The sequence below is a fragment of the Copidosoma floridanum genome, unplaced genomic scaffold, assembly GCF_036245765.1.
Source record: "Copidosoma floridanum isolate Cflo_tuat_1 unplaced genomic scaffold, Cflo_Japanese_pri ptg000030l, whole genome shotgun sequence".
Lineage (NCBI taxonomy): Eukaryota > Metazoa > Arthropoda > Insecta > Hymenoptera > Encyrtidae > Copidosoma > Copidosoma floridanum.
Window position 1 is genome coordinate 4211980 of NW_028321907.1, and position 17216 is coordinate 4229195.

At 39.6% G+C, this 17216-nt stretch overlaps 1 protein-coding gene across 4 annotated transcripts; it reads left to right on the forward strand.

Annotated features, from left to right (window-relative positions):
• Positions 1-715: 715 nt before the first annotated feature.
• Positions 716-15318, forward strand: NAT1 (N-acetyltransferase 1). Of its 4 annotated transcripts, none has more exons than XM_014353237.2 (6): positions 716-994; positions 9889-10447; positions 10542-11688; positions 11789-12828; positions 12911-13216; positions 13320-15318. In XM_014353237.2, exons 2-6 carry the CDS (start codon positions 10220-10222, stop codon positions 13398-13400), a joined length of 2802 nt encoding a protein of 933 aa, XP_014208723.2. In that variant the 5' UTR covers positions 716-994; positions 9889-10219; the 3' UTR covers positions 13401-15318. The 4 variants fall into 4 exon arrangements, with proteins under 4 accessions (XP_014208723.2, XP_014208724.2, XP_023246158.2 ...); XM_014353238.2 differs by lacking the exon at positions 716-994 and adding an exon at positions 2219-2389; XM_023390390.2 differs by lacking the exon at positions 716-994 and adding an exon at positions 2219-2385.
• The last annotated feature ends 1898 nt before the right edge of the window (positions 15319-17216 follow it).

The window sequence follows — 17216 nt, forward strand, 5'->3', positions numbered from 1 at the left end:
ATGGAAAAATTTTGTACAAAGTTGGTTTAATTGTTTTTCGTAGGCCATACTTGTTCAGCTATTGTATTCTTCAAATAAAAGATCCGATTTTTAAATAGACCGCTCGTTCATCATCGTCCATTTTGCGTTCGAAACTGCGCCTGTTTTCAAATTTTCGGTTCAATTTTTTTTATCAACTTTATTATTGTTTTTTTTTTGTTTTTTTTTTTTTTTTTTCGGGCGATCGAAAAACGCACAAATTTTGAAACAGTCAAAATTTTCCAATCACCTTAACCTCTCCTCTCACGTATTTACGAGTTAGGTATTTCAAAATTGTCATTTTCAAGTGCCTTTCAAGTTAATCAACAACAAAAAAATACGCCGAGAAAAATACTACTTATTAGGAGAAATATTTAAATCATTAAAAAGATTACAAGGACAAGAAAGGAAAAGTTACAAGAACTTTGACAAGTTTTAATGGTGGTTAAAAAACATTGAGAAAAGCGCTCAACTCGTTAGATAATGAGTACGTTAAATGAGTTAGTTTAAAAAATTAACACATATTGTTTGCTTGACAAAAAAAAAAAAAAAAAAAAAAAAGTAAAAGTATAGTTTGGTTCAAGAACTTAGTTCTCTTTCGGAACAATAGACCCTGTGTCATCTTTGTGATAAAAGTTGATGACGCTAGGAGCGCTCCTGTCGTGCAAAAAAAATCTTGCTGGTGCTTGAGCAGTAGCGTGTCGGACATTCGGACGCGCAGACGTAGGCATTTTATTTATTTATTATTTTCTTGGTGAAGGCCCGTGTCCTTTTCAATCTGAAGCAGCGACCGACACACAAAAACCAAAGGGAGACGACGTCGACGTGACCCGCGCGTAGTCTCTCGCGCGAGCCACAATCTCGCCCTTGCTCGGCGAGCTCCGTGTTTGCATTGTGTGTGAAGCATCGAGGACGCGAGACACAGCCGACGCCCCCGTCGCCTACAAGGATTGCGGACACTGTCAACCACGTACATGTAAGAACAAGTTTTTGTTCAATTTGCTCATTTCTAACCTTTTTTTTTGCATTTTGTCACAATTTGCTGTCTAACATACGTACGTATATCAGGCATAACAAATTTGCTTCAATTTAATGCAGTTAAAATTCTGGGCTCATTACAAAGATATCCAAAACACCCTTTGTCTTGCTTTTCTTTTACCTACACCACATTTTTCACAATAAATAAACTCGATCAGTCCTGCTAGGTGGTCCGAGATAATTAAATCTAGATCATTATAATATCTACAGTACCACCTATGATTATGTGAGTATTTATTTTCATCAACATTATACAGTCAGAATGTTAGCAGATATTCGAGACTTACAATTGATCAAAAAATATTTGTACACTGATGGCGCAGCTTTTCATATCTGTTGAATGATCCTGCAGTATGAGTCAGTCAATAATGAGCTTAATAATCTATGCTTTGACGAAATGCCTTAAATGAAATCGATATCTACTTATATACTATTCATATAAAGTTCTGTCAGCTATTTTTACAAACATTACTTTTCATACACAATGAGAGCTATGCTAATCTTGTAATCTTTTTTTGGGATTTGTTTCCCCTTTGATAGACTTCGTTTTTTGCCAATTGTCAATTGATATATATAATTTTTGAGAACATCATTACTAAATTTATCACTTACTCCTTATACGTATCAGGTTAAAAATATAACTGCAATCAACTATGCGAGAGTATGACTTATTGAATATTGCTGCGTGGATTTGTTTGCAATATCGTACCTATGTGCAAAAGCATGTACAAATCAAGTAGTAAACAAGTGAGACGTGCGCGCATACATGTGTATGGATAAACACCTTGCGATAAGGTTAAAACACCCAGCTCTCTAGAGAAATAAAAATAATTTATTAAAACCTTGTTGTAACTTTGATTAAGGACTGTGAATTAACACTAAAAAAAATAAAGCCTTGCATTGGGTTCTTGGATGATAATTCAACGATATGCATGGGGTTCTCTCTTTCCCCATAGCAAAAGGGGGAAATATAGCTAGGGAATACACATCACCGTTAGCTCGTGTTGTGGCAGCACTGATCGGATCGAGCCAAGCAGAAGCTCTCGCGGTGTGCCATAGGCCAGTTTCGATGGGGGCGGGGGGGTCGGACTTTTCGTTTTGGAGTCTTGAGGGGGAGGGAGAGTCTCTCTCTCCTATATACTCTCTCATTCTCTCATAATATCGTCTCTCGGCCTAGCCGAGCTAGTTCATCAGGCAGGCAGCAGTGTGTGCGCGCGCGCCTTACCTCCGCGCGGAGAACTCCCGAGAGAGAAAAAGAGAGAAACAGTAACGGGAGTCCGAAGAGCCTTCCTCGCAACACACAAGAATCATCGTCCTCGTCGGTCCCAAGTAAGTAAGTGCTGCCTCTCTTGTTCGTCCGCTGACCATCGACGGCTGTAAGGATACGCATCGTCCCCTCGCGTCGCGACGACTCCCCCAGCTGAGCCCTCCGGGCTCCGAGCTCCGAGTCGACGACTCTCTCTCGCGCTCCCTTTTGCTCTCTCTCCCACCCTTCCCCTGTAGTGTGCGAGTGCAGACGAGATATTATTACACGGGAATAGAATCGAGGGAAAAAGAAAATTTATCCGAGAGAGGCGCGGCCCTCGCGCGTCCAGAGTGCGGGAGTACAGCTGAGCGAGCTCTGCTGCTGGTACAGTAGCTCGTACAAGTGCAATAGACACAGGTAGGCCCGGATTGTGAAGAATGTGCTTTTAACAGGCGAGCTAAGAGAACGTGGTGGTATTTACATGGCGGCAACACTGGTGAAGACGCTACTGATAGTCTCTAGGTGCTTCGGGCAGTGAAGCTCATCGGTGACGTGTCGACTTGGTGCGTCATGTAGGCCGCTTTATTCTTTGTGTGTATCTACACACGTCTGTGTTCTGCTGCTAGGTACCGTTTCTCGGGTTATGCCTTCCACGCAGCCGATATCCGAGCCATGCTTCCTTCGTCGGGACTCGTCGGACTCCGAATTATTGCCTGTATACCCCACTTCCGGCAGACCCTTGCCACTTTTGAACGTTTCATTACTCCTCTTGTGTACTTGTGAGCGTGCTCGTCCTCGTATACATCTGTCTGTCTGTGTGTGTGTGTGTGTGTGTGTGTGTGTGTGTGGATACACAATCTCTACACTCTTTCACTGTGGCCTTGCCATTTCTATGGGTGTACAAGATATTTATGGGAACGAAATAAAATGGTATTTAACAGTATCATTGTCTCAACCCATAATGTATTGTCTATCCTATGGAATAAGCATTGGGCACCTTGAATGCAGTAGGGACCTAGCGATAGTCATGGTGCTGTTGCTCTTGCCGTGCAAGCGCTCTCAACTCCCATCGTCAGGGCTCTTCGTCCTCTCTTCGCTCTCGTCCCATCTATAATCTTGACACGGGGACACCAAATTTATTCGCCCATTAGACTTGCATTAACGAAAACTAAACGTAATAAATTACCATCCATCCTTATGAATTTACCTGTACCTGTATAATTAATTATTGTTATGATGTTCCCTTTTAACGTCTGCAAAACGTAGATTCGCGTTGTCGTAGCCCGTGTACATAGATTCCATGGCGATAACTGGTTCTTGTGCATGTCTGTATGTTTTGTTTAATTATTGTTGTTGTTTTAATCACTGTCATGATAAAAACTCGAAGCATTAGAAAACTTTAATTCGAGGCTTTTTAATTATGCATGCATGGTTACATATATCAATGTATCGTTTCTTTTTTTTTCTCTGTGATATTGAAGACGACCAATTTTTTTTATCATTAAAGCTGTTTGCACTGAAATCCCGACAGTGTGCCCAATTTCACACGATCACGATGTTTTTCCCGACAAATATTCTGAATTACTCACGGCTGTATTAATTTAACCGGCAAAGTAACCATGAAGGTTTGAAAAAAAGGAGAAAAAAAAACTTTCTCTTCAAACAAAAATTCAGTGGGAGGTATGTTTCGTCAGTTTTTCTTATTCTGTTCTACTTACCACAAGTTAGGTATCTATGTGGTAGTAAAAGGCTACGCACGTATATCACAATTTAATTTCTCATGTTGCGTTGGTACCTCACCCAACGCGTAAGAAAGGTTTTCGAGAGAGACCAACAGAAATTAAACGAGTTTGATTTTTATCTTACAATTTTTTTGGACAATCTTCAGCTTGATAACTGCATGTCAAACAAATTCTACCGTTAGTTGTTGAAATTATTGCCCTTGTCACAAATTGAGCAGCATAATTATGCTCCCTAAGCCTAATCGTGTGATTGAGGATGAGTCCTATTAGTTGAGTGTCTAAACCCTCGTCATCAGTCAAAGTCATTCAAACAGTGTGGTGTTCCACAATCGATCTGGACTCGTAGCTCCATCTTAACGATTCTACTTATTAATCGTTAACTCGACGTGCGAGTCTTGTTGAAAAAAAAAAATAACTGTTTTTTTCAAGTACAAAACGAGAGCGAGAGCGCAATCGCGTATACAAAGCAGGACCACTCGTTGATAAAATCGTCATCAGCATGGAGCAATGAGACGAACAAATGAAAAAACAAAAAATTGTCGTGGGTGCGTATACGGCGCGTCATCGTCATCGCCGTTGTCTTCGTCAACGGTTGCACGAGAGTGTATATATTTCAAGGACATTTACATGCGACTCGTATTGGCTGACCGTCGTGCCGGTGCACGGACTCACTCTCTCGGTGTGTACCTACGCTGTGTAGGTAGTGGCTTTCATTCATGGACTTTGAAGCCAAAGAGCGTGGGCGAAATTTCTCACTCTCTGATGATCTATACGTGCAAAGAAGAAGAAACCTGTTAATGCCGTGCCCATCAGCAGTAAAGTTTCTTCACTTCGATCCACGGAGCGGAAAGAGCCAATTGAATTTTTTTTCTTCCTCCCATCTCGTTAAAACGCAAACATGACACAATACCCACTGTTTGTGCTCATTTTCCTTATTTCCTTATTCATAAAATCCAAAGAGAAGGAAACCTTCGGTAATGGGATATCGCAAATAAAAGTGAGTAAAAACTTGCGCAAACATAAACGGGTGACAAATCAACGAGGTCTTTTTACATGATTGTTGCAAGGCTTCCAATGAGTTTTGGAAGGCTCAGAGAGACATGGATGGTCTGCGGTGTTAGGGCACGGGGTAGCAACAACCTCTGGCTAGTGATCGCTGCCAACGTACTCCCCTTCTGGCATTCCACACGCCACCACCTCCCTCTGTCTCATCTCGATGCGTATATATTATGTACTTTCTCTCTCTCTCTCTCTCTCTCTCTCTGTTTTCATCTTCACTTTCGTGTCACTGCACACTTTGGGAATCATTCAACTTTACAACCTCCTCGCCGGTGGATCTCTTCAGCTTATGCGATTGAAATAATTCACAGTATTATACACAGTGTCGAGGAAACGCAAAACAATATGTTCAGCTATCTCTTCGAAAGGTAAAAAATTTGAGTCTCAATAAATGAAAAATAAAAATCTATGGAACATGTAAAAAAAAACAACATTTTTCTTAGTTGTCATCATGTGTATACTTATAGGAGCAAAATTGTGATGTGAACTCCAAAAAAAGCCTATAAGCAAACATACGAAGCTTCTCGTGGTGTGGTTGGCAGCAGTGGTGTGCTCCAAGAAGAAGAGAAAGAAATATAGAGGAGTCGTTGTACTATATACGCAGGGGGAGGGAGGTTCAACGTGTAGGCAACGCAAGTATATTGTACAGAATATTGTCGTAGCGCTTGGTTGCGTTTAATCTAAAGTATATACATATACAAACCATGGACTTTGCAGTTGAGTATATGGTATATACGAAGAGAGCACTTAGCTTTTCTCTTACTCTGAAGTTCATGCACCTGCGTACAACTTACACTTTTTTTTTATTACACGTGAACGTGTAGTATTGTATACATGTACATTGCCACAGAAATATACAACCTGTAGACACTTGTATGTGTGGTGATTTGCAAGTTTTATTGCTGATGTGGGCAATTAATAAGTAAGTATCTTGAGCTGAGTGAGCTCATTTGCACACCGTTAGCCCACGGTCCAGTCGAAAATATTTGAAAACCCGTGATTGCGCTGCCTTTGACTTAATTGGCTTCTCGGACTCTCTTATCGCTCGGTTATTACGCCAAATAATTTCTTCATTGTTAGCGGATCTCTACATGTTTTCGAAATTTCTTTCAACATCACATCGACGGCTCTTACGAAAAACAACGAAACTCAGATTTTCCCATTTAAAATAACATTGGAATTTCTGAGTTCCGTTGTTTTTCGTAAGAGTCGTCGACATTATCTCCTCTAAGTTTTCTATCATTAATTATCTACGCTCTTTGCCTTCTCGGAATTCCATAACTGTACCGAGAATTTGGTTTAAGTAACGATTGTTATCTCAAACTTCCTTGCTATCGACGTTAATATGAATCTAATCGTTCACAGTATTTGAACAAAAATTTATTTTACGTATTAGTCAAGGGAAAAAAAAAAAACAAGAAAATACTAAAAATTAATAGTCCATGAGTTATATAACGGGACTTTTTTCGTTTTAATTCGATTCATTGGTAATTTTTAACACATTGACACCGCTTCAAGATATACAGTTTTATTGGGGCAAAGTTTAATTATGATAACAGTAGGGCACAACGAGAGTCGGATTATGTAAATCAAGTGGTGAATGTTGCCTATTTAAGCTCATCAGCTGTATATTAAAGTGGATTTCTGACTTTAGTTTATTAGAAAGTGAACTGCAAAAAAAAAATCATTAAACTTGAATGACTAGCCAAGCCGTTACCAAAAAAAAACTCAAGATTTATATCATTTTATACTTCGTGAAAAATCCTATAGGTACATACATTGTATCAACAGAGCAAAGTAGAATACGATTCAAGTTCAAGTGACATAGTCGAAAAGATACATTTTTAGACTTTTATTTCCTACAAGAAGTAGGTAAACATATTTTAATTACACGTAGGGTACTAACGATAAGTCATTAAATTTTTTCTTGTTTAAAATAAAATTAAAAAAAAACCATCGTTGTCTCATTATTCCTGACAATCTTCGTGTGGTGTCCCATTAGTACACCCAACAAATCGTTGTGACTTGAAAGTAACAACAGTGGCAACTACTTGGCTGTCAAGCTACAAAAGACGAGCCATTGCTTTGCACCACCAGCAAGCTTTTTCTTTGTCTTGATCCTGACTGCCACGCGCATAATGTAACATATCGTTTCGCTCTCGGAGCTCCCAATGCGACGTCACACTTTGTCACGAGCATACCTACATCAATCGAGAAGTGTGCATTTGTTTAAATTCTAAAATAATTATTACCATCCACGTGTTTCATTGGGGTTAATTCATTCGATGTTTGTTGTTAACTATATCATTGATAAAATTTTCATTGTTCTCAAGTGTATCCAAAACAAAACAAATACATCATCGTAAACATGAGTTACGAAAATTACGCTTGATAATATTGTTTGCGATTGATCAAATTTTCTTTGCAATAATAATTAAAAAAAAAGTCCATGGAAAATCAAAATATTTTAATAATTCGAAGAAAGAATTAATTTTAGAGCGTACGTGAAACACCAACCACAAAAAATACCGTTACGTTTCCCAAGTGATTCTACGATGACTCATCAAGGTTGTAAATTCCTATAAATATATGAACAAAACGTGTGCTCTTGGGGTACTCTTTGTACTTTTTGCTTTCCCAAATTTATAAGGCACTCCTTCACTGAAACGTGTTGAATTGAAAATGATATCGGGAAGAAAGTGAAATTCATCCGATTTGGTGAACTCGAACGAGGAAACTTGACGGGAAAATCCCACTTACCATCCCCACGTTGTACAAAACCTTATACACCAAAGAACAAAAGCGTATATTTTTGGTTTAATCTTTTCACGTATACCACATTAAATCTCTGAAAAGGTGTTATCGGGCCTTCGTTCTCGACTTGAGTTGAAATCTTGATATCCCGTGGATTTCATCGTGCAAGTAAACCGTCTCTGTGCGCGTACATGTACGCGTATGTAACATAGTATACGTATAACATTTGCGTGAACGTGCAAGTATAATTTAAGGATACATTGACTCTCGCGCGACTGATGGCGTCTGAGATGCTTTCGAGTCAAGGATGTCCGACAAAAGAACAGACGCGAACGCCGAAGTTTTTAAAGTATTACTCACCACGTGTGATATATATATATATATATATATACATCTATGGGTTTTTTCCACACTCGATCAGTCGTCCGTTGGGAGGGCAAATGGGTATACGATACAGTATGCAATTTTTATGAAATTCCTGTACAGCCTCAGAGATAAAATAATTGTTATTACCAATGAAGGATTAATAGACCATACTCCAAGAAATTGTAATGACTCTGCTCGTAAAAGTATCGTGTACTTGTGGGTATATATATGTAACTCTAATCTCAAAATCTCAGCGCGTCGGTACGTCAAAATAATTGTCGCAAGGAATGTAAGTACGCAATACGTAATGGTGTGCGAAAAGATTGTGAAAATCGTGAAAAAGCACGATATCCCCTTTGTCTTTCTCGTACATTATATTACAGCCACGAGTTTCTGTGCCTTTGTTGCAAATAAAAAAAAAAAAAAAAAGGAAAAAGAAATAAAAGAAAAAGTCGCAAGGTCATCGAGCCAACAGCTGATATACCTCACTTTGTCTGTCTCGCGAGACGTCGGCGCGTTTCTACGAAACTGTACGTTGTGCTTGTGTGAGTATTAACTTTTTTTTTTTTTTTTTTTTTTTTTTATTCAACACGAGCGTCAGCTATACCCGAAAGCTCTGACTTTTTGAAGAAAAAATAAAAGACTCAAGTTGAAAAGTGTCTGCAAACTGTCTGTTGATCAGTAATCTTTTTTTTTTTTTTTTCCACTGAAAGGCTTATTCTTGATTCTCCAACGTAGCGATTAAACTTTGTCGAAATCCAAAGAAAAATTCACCATAGAACCAGCGATGAGAAAAAAAAAATTTGCCCGGACGACAGACGAGACGACGCAAAACTCTTACACCACATCATCACACGTTACACCGACGTGTTGGGATAGGACAGGATACGTGTGTATATATGATAGGGGAGGGTGAATTGACGACGGGATGTTCTCTGAGCGTGTTGGTGATTCGCGTATACATACGTCTAGTTTGGCGTGCATGATATACCTACTTACAAACACACACGCGCATGTAGGAGAAGAAAGAGGAGGAGGTATAAGTGGCAGCAGGAGCGAAAAGGGGCGCGTATACGTATGTTATATATATGTACACATGTACGAGAGGGAGAAAGAAAGAGCCGGAGCTGCAGGCGAGGTCGAACGCGAGGAGAGGAGCAGCAGAGCGCACGCTCGGGGTTCATTGACCGTCTGACCATGAGAGCCGCGCCCCACATCCCGCACGTCGTCGAAAAGAGAATTTCCATCTTCGCGGCCCTTTCTTTCCTCCCCATCTCCCTCTCGTGTGTGTATATATATATATTCCTCTTACATACCTTCCCTCTCGACTCTTTCCTCCTCCTCCTCCTCGTGGCGCTGTTTATTCTCTCTCAAGCTCGTGTACGCGCAGATTTTCTTCCTTCGCACTTTTCATTTTAATTTTACATTCCGCTTCTGTTTTCACAGGTATACCAAACTATGATCTTTTCTCTTCTAATATGCAATCGAGTACGTATACTCGCTCGTTTGTTTCTGCTGTAGTATTCTAATAATTCGTGCGTTATTTAACAAAGCGTGTATGTTACAGCCTTTTATTACATTTGAAATATAATAATGGTGTTATCGTTGTTAATTGAGGAGATGATAAATTAATCCAATTGTTTCTTTTTTGTGTATTGATTACAGATTTTCCCACCCAAAGATCTGCGTGCCGTGATTTGTCGTTCTGGGGGCCAAAACAGGCGCAACAACGGACAACCCCACAGGACCGGGGGGTGCTTCTCGTGTCTCGGGAGGAAGGTCAGGGCCCACTCTGTTAGCTTGGCTCCAAGCAATACTTCACTAGCCGTTCTCCCTTTTTTTCCCCTCCTCCATTATATACTTTAAAAAAAAAAAAAAAAAAAAAAAAGACATTAAAAACAAAACAACCAAGCATCAGAACCCAAGCCAACAAAATACATTATTCACGAGTCGACGATAAGACTGCTTGTTACCCCCCACGAAACTAAAAGATTCGATGCCTTCCAGGGACGATAATCGCTCCCTATCCACTGAGCAACGCTGGATCCCTCCTTCAACTATTAGACGCGATGCGCTCACCCCAGAAAGCAGAAATGATGTCATCTTCCGCAAGGTGCGAGGCATTCTTAACAAGCTCACACCGGAAAAGTTCACAAAGCTGAGCAACGACTTGCTCAACCTTGAGCTCAATTCCGATGTAATTCTCAAGGGTGTTATATTCCTGGTAAGACGGATTAGTCCTTAGGTTATTTATTAATAATTTAAAAAAAAAAATAAAAAAAAAAAATGAAAATTGATTTTTTGTGTTTTATTTGCAGATCTTTGAAAAAGCTCTCGATGAACCGAAGTACAGTTCTATGTACGCACAGCTGTGCAAAAGGCTGTCCGAGGAAGCTGCAAACTTTGAGAACTCGCAAAAGCATCATGATGGCAGTAGCAATCTACGCAGCCGCGGAGGAGGCGGTATTGGCGACCAGTCGGCTATCGAGCAGGGCGGCAGGCGTGTCATCGACAGCTCTTTCACACGTATGCTGCTCAACAAGTGCCGCATCGAGTTCGAGAACCGCTCAAAGGCGAACGAGGCCTTCGAGAATCAACTGGAGCTTAGCCCGGAGGACGAGGAGCGCCGGCACACGGCCAAACGCAAGATGCTCGGCAACATCAAGTTTATCGGCGAACTCGGCAAGTTGGAAATCGTATCGAACCCGATCCTGCACAAGTGCATCCAGCAGCTTTTGGATAAGAGGCGTAGCGGATCCAGGGGGGACCCCGCCGAGGACATTGAGTGCCTGTGCCAGATCATGCGCACCTGCGGCCGCATCCTCGACACTGAAAAGGGCGCTCAGCTCATGGAGCAGTACTTCAAGCGCATGAACGTCCTCGCCAAGAGCAGCGAGCTGCCGCTGCGCATTCGCTTCATGTTGCGCGATGTAATCGAGCTGCGCAAGGACGGCTGGGTGCCGCGCAAAGCCACGAGCACCGAGGGCCCCATGCCCATCAATCAGTTGCGCAGCGACGGCGACGAGCACCATCGGGGCCTCGGTTCGGTCGGATTTCAATCCGGACCTGGACAGCAAGGTGGTTACTTTGGCAGGCCCAGTGGTCGCGATACCGAGCTCGGTGGACGCGCTGGTCTCGGCGCCGATCTATTTCGGCGCATGGGTCGCGTCGGGCTCGACCCGGTCGACGGTCTCGGCATCATCCCACTCAGCTCACCGGGCTTCCCGATGGGCGGACTCGGGGGATCGCCTTTTTCCGGCTCGAATGGCTTCGGGTCCGGCTCGCCGGCATCTGGCCCCTACGGCCACGGGCCAGGCTCAAATCGGCACAATCAACGCAACCAAAACAATGCCTCTTCTTCACCCTTTTATCAAAATCAAAATCGCCACCAGAATCATAACTATCAAGGCAAGCATAATCAGCAGCAACAACAGCAGCACAACACGCCTCTAAATTACAACAATAGTAAGTGTACCGGGCTCTATCTTTATGCGATGCACGTATACATCTCTGTCTTCCATTTAATTCGTAAATTTCTCTAATTTTTTTATTTTTCCCACTATAGATGGCAACAAAGAACCCGTGCGCTTCAACAAGAATAAGATGCTTATCGGCCCACCGGAAGAAATTTCGCTTAGGCCAGCGGCCAACTCCATGACCTTCAAGCAGCCCAACATCAGTCCCAACCTGCCAATCTACAATGGCAGTCTGGACCTGTTCCCCGGGCGCATTCCAAACCCCACAATGATGCGCACTGCGGCCTTGCGTAAGCCGAGCCCGCCTCTAATGCCTACCAAGGAGACACCAGCTGTAATGTTGATCAAGCAGGGACCGCTCGACAAGCGCGAAAAACGCGAACGCAAAGACAAGGGCCCAACCAAGGAGGAGGTCATGAAGAAGGTCAACGCTATGATGGATGACTTTGCCTCGCGTGGCAACGTTGAAGAGGCCGTCACGGCCTTCAAGGAGCTCAAGATCGCCGAGCGCTTCTTGCGCTATGCTGTATACACCATTTATTCCAACAGCCTCGAGCGCAATGACTCCGAGCGTGGTCTAGCCGCTGATTTGATCAGCCAACTGCGCAAGGAGAGCGTCCTCACTAGCCAGCAGTTTCACGATGGCTGGAAGGAACTTGTCAACTCTATGGCTGACAAGGAGAGCGCGGTGCCGTGCATAGCCTCGCACGTCGCCCAACTGACCGCGCGCGCTATTTTCGACAGCATGCTGCAGCTCCCAGACCTAGCCTCTGTCACCGAGAACGGCCAACACTATCCGCTCTTTTTGCTCACGCTACAGCAGCTGCACAAGAGCCAAGGCAAGGCCGTGCTCACGCAGATCTTCAACGAGAGCAAGGTTAACCTCATAAGTCAGCTTCCAGAGGCCGAGAAGACCAAGGAACGTCTCGGCGAGATTCTTGAAGATCGCGATCTCACCTTCCTGTATCCGCTACTGAGAATCCAGGGTGACATGTGGCGACAACTCGAGATCGATCCGGCGCCCAACAGCCTCTACAAGTGGATCAAAGAAAAACTCGACCCCTCGCACCACTCTGACCCTGGCTTTATCAACGCCCTCATGACCGTTCTTATCAAATACATCACTCAGGTATGATCCCCCCCCCCCTTTGCCATCGTCATCATACTCCAGTTGCAAATGTGATTTTTCATTTTCGCGTTTCTATTGGCAGGAAACGACGTTTCAACCTGGCACCAATCCATCGGTCATCCCTGACAAATCTCTGCAAGACAAGGAGTCGGGGTTGCTGCGCAAGTACCAGCGTATGCTGCAAACGCTTCTACCAACCGTCGAGTCACAGGTCACTGCCGTGCATTCATTGCAAGTTTTCTGCCTGTCGCTAAATTTCCCCAAGGGAATGCTGCTGCGTTGGTTCATAGCACTTTATGATCTTTCAATTATTGATGAAGATGCTTTCATGCGCTGGAAGGAAGACGTCAACGACGCTTACCCAGGAAAGGGTGATGCCTTGTTCCAGGTAATTAAGCCAAATGAGTCCCTAGTCTCGTCATCGTCGACGATGATCTTGGTGGATTTGGCAAGCACGCTTTTATTAACTACCCATTGTTTTTTGCTTTTAGGTAAATGCCTGGTTAACTTGGCTCGAGCAGCAGTCGTCTGAAGACGAAGATGATGATGAGGAAGACAAGGGAGATAATTAAAAAGAAGAACAAAAGGAAGTGGAGGGAGAAGTCCCGGGAGGGAGATTGTTCTGAAAAATCTATGATTTGTTATAGATTTTCACTATCTCATAATCTAGCTGAGCCGAAGGTTTTGGTTTCATCAATTATGTTGCCTCTGTCAAAACGAAAATAATAACAATATCAATGAACATCCTGTGAGCTTGTCAGTGCCCTCCAGCGATAAAAAAAATTAAAAATACTGTATACGCGTTTGTTGAAGGACGCACAGCCAAGCTTTGAAGCAGTGAAAAAAAAAGGGACAAACAAAAAAAATAGTAAAAGTAATAATTTTAAATTATAGAGCTATGAGCGGCGCTCGACTATTTTTGCGAGCAGGAAGTCTCAACAATATCGTAGATAATTGAATTAAACTATTATTATAATTATTATCATATTATTTACATTATGAAAAATAACGAAAAAAAAGGGAATAAATAACGGGCCAGCGAATGAGTTTTGGTGCAGAAAAAAAAAAAGAAACTACTTTAATAAGAATGAGAAGAAATATAAAAGTAGGAAATATCAGTATAAACAGGGCTCAAAGTATATTATGACATAGGGGTGAAACATATGAAAATTTAGTCTGATTTGTATTGTCCGAGTTTTTGTCTAGTATTGTGTATGTGCCACGTTTTATAAGTCTTTTTGTCAGTGATTAAAAGGAAGCTCTGTGTATCAACTTTTACACTTATGATGAATAATTATTACATGATAATATTACTTAAATGCATTACTCAAGACATTTATTCATACAAATGTTCAACCGAAGATCAATTATAAACTTTCTGATAAACAAATTTTGCCTGTAGTTCCAAAGAATGTTATTAAGTGATAAGTAGTTTGAAAGTGACTTAACTGATGAGAGAAGATGCTTTGGAATATATCACCTATGACGATGGACATCGTCATAAAGCCTTCATGTTTTTAAGTCTGTTCTTTTTTCGTTGAATATGGATGATATTTATTGTTTAATAGCAAAAAATATCAATCAAAAACTCGACCTGCATATCTCCTCGCTGCACCATTTCTTTCATGCACAGATACAAAAAAAAAAATAAAATAAGTGAAAAATAAAATGCAGCCTTTTAAATATCGATACCGTTAGAGCCAACAGCAACGATCAAACATCACGTTCGTATTGAAAATAAAACATAAAATAGCAAGAACTAGTGACACCTTTAAATCTTGAATGAAAAGATAAAAATTAGATGACGGAAAAATGAATAAGTTTACCAGTCACGAGTGAGAAATTTTTTTTTTTCCTACTTCATTTTTGCGTACATCCTCAGTTTGACTAAAGTATCAAATAATTAAAAAAAAAAAAAAAAAAAAAAAAAAAGATATAAGTATAATTTAAAAATATATATATATATATTGAAGAAGTGGAAAAAAAATTAAAAGAGTTACATTCAGTAACCTTCAGCCGGTGATTGTTGGTCAATCGATTGCCTGGATATCGGTGCAATAATCGCGCTTCGTCGCTCTGTTAGATTATTATTTTATTTTTTTTTTTTAATCTCAAGTTTTATCATGCTAACGAGTGAATTTTCAAATTACTATTGTAAATCGTCATGATGTAAAAAATCATTGTTTTTTTTTAATTTTCTTAACTTTGATCATTGTAATTTTCACAAACTTATTAATATTGTACATTGTCAAATGAGAACTAAGAAACACGTTTATTAAATCATTGCTCAGAACTATTGCGTGTGTGTGTATATATATAGGAGAATTTTTTTGTCACCGGACTGAAGCATAAAAAATAAAAATACAAAAAAAAGTGTATCGAAGTGTTCACCCCCTGTAAAAATGAAATCAGAAAATTCAGATGTATGGTGTTGGATAAAATAATTTACGAACAAATAAAATAAAAACGACATCATGTATCACCAATTTATTTGCTGTAATTTTTACATTAAAAATCCAATGAATCAAGTGGCCAATTGCTTTCTATATGAGTATTCACAAAATATATTGATAAAAAATATGGAAAAACCTTACTTTCTTTTCAGCATTACTTGTCCTTTTAAAAAGTATATTGATGTCCTGCTACGCATATAATAATTTGTACCAATTTTGATAGTACAACTTTTTTCCTTCTTTGCAAAATTTCGTGCTCGTACGGTAAGAAAACAGGAACAGATTAATAAAAAAATGTAAAATCTTTTACAAGAATGAATAGTGGATTTTCCTTATCTCACCTCATGGAAGAATATCAATAATTTTTTATTTTAAGGAAAACTAGAGATTGCCGTAAAAGTATTTAAATAACTTTTGCACGTAAACAAATAAAAAAAAATAATTTTATGTATAATAAAAAATGTAAGTACATGTGTTTTGATGTTTTAGATATTTCAAATGCGTTCAGTATGATTATACGTCTTCTATTTTAGTCATACTAATGAGGAAGATGTATTTATGCAAAAATGCAATTTTACTTGTTTTACTTGTTATAATGCTTTTATTAAATGTTTACTGCTGTCCTATACATATATCCTTCGTAACTATAACTTAAACGTTGTCATTTATTTAAGTGTTCATTAATTTCCGAATCAAATGCTTAAGTATATTCTATAAATTAGACGTCAAGAAAACATTAAATGCGTTATTTTCTTTTTCCAGGTAAATGAAAAGAGCGTAGGCTACGCTGCGTAGCACTTTAGATGGACATGGATCTAGACGATCTAGTACTTATTATGAATATCCTAGGTGTCAATTTTATTTTTTAGTAAAACAATAAACAATCATACCTTTACGGAAGCCCGGTCACGACATGACGACATCTACATACGACCGCTAGATGGCGCTGATCCAAATAATTATTACCCCTAAGTTGTAACAACACTTTAATTTAATAGATAGACATTAAAAAGTTGACATTTCTGAGCTATTTGCGGCAAGTTATCTTTTACCTAAAAATCGACTTCCAAAAGTATAGATATTCTACTTAAGTATATGGTTTGCATTTATATGTTGGTTATATACAAGAGTTCCCACTAAAATACGAGATGGAGCATTGTTTAACGTGTTAGAAATATTCATAGTTATAAAAGATTTGCTACACAGAAATTTTTGATTAACCAGGAAAAGGGCATATGCAAAACATAAAAATATATTGATATTATTGCCATACTAATAGAACTCCGAGTGAAGCTTCCGAGCACTGTCTGAGGCAAAATAATTGGAAAAACTAATTTAGGGGTCATTATACTGCCACTTGCGGTTTAACGTGTAACTGCAGACTTGCAATTAAGTGTTTGCAAGATAAAAACTTTTGTATAAAATTTGTCAAAAAGCAAAAAATAAAAATATATTGCTACTGAAGACTGGTTTGATACACCAGAAAAAAAAATTATTTTACAATATTATATTTCACAGGACGACAATCATTTTAATCCAGCTTCTGGTGCTGATGATACGCGAATGCGTAACCACAACTTTTGGGCCAAAATCAAACGAGTAGGTAGGTAATAGAGTTATAAAATGGAGTCCAATATCACTAAAAATTATTATTGCGTTGGTATGAGTTACTTTTATAAAATTAAAACTTGTTTTTTTTTGTTTTTTTTTTAATTATATATTTTCAATATATCTTACACAATTTTACATTAATAATTTTGTAATGCGTAATGCATCGTAATAGCCATTATATTTCATTTTTATGATAATTTAAGACATAATAATGTTATTGTCTTACATAATACACAGAACACCCGATATCCTCAAAATGCGGTATATCTAATTTATTCATAAATTTAACAAAAAAAAAAAAAAAAAAAAACAAAAAAAAACGCC

What these genes read in the sequence shown, in the direction of transcription:
- NAT1 (XM_014353237.2), top strand. Translation starts at nt 10,220, where the DNA reads ATGCCTTCCAGGGACGATAATCGCTCCCTATCCACTGAGCAACGCTGG. An exon ending in TCAAGGGTGTTATATTCCTG is followed by an intron (nt 10,448 to 10,541) that starts GTAAGACGGATT and finishes TTTTATTTGCAG; the next exon opens with ATCTTTGAAAAAGCTCTCGA. An exon ending in AGGGTGATGCCTTGTTCCAG is followed by an intron (nt 13,217 to 13,319) that starts GTAATTAAGCCA and finishes TTTTGCTTTTAG; the next exon opens with GTAAATGCCTGGTTAACTTG.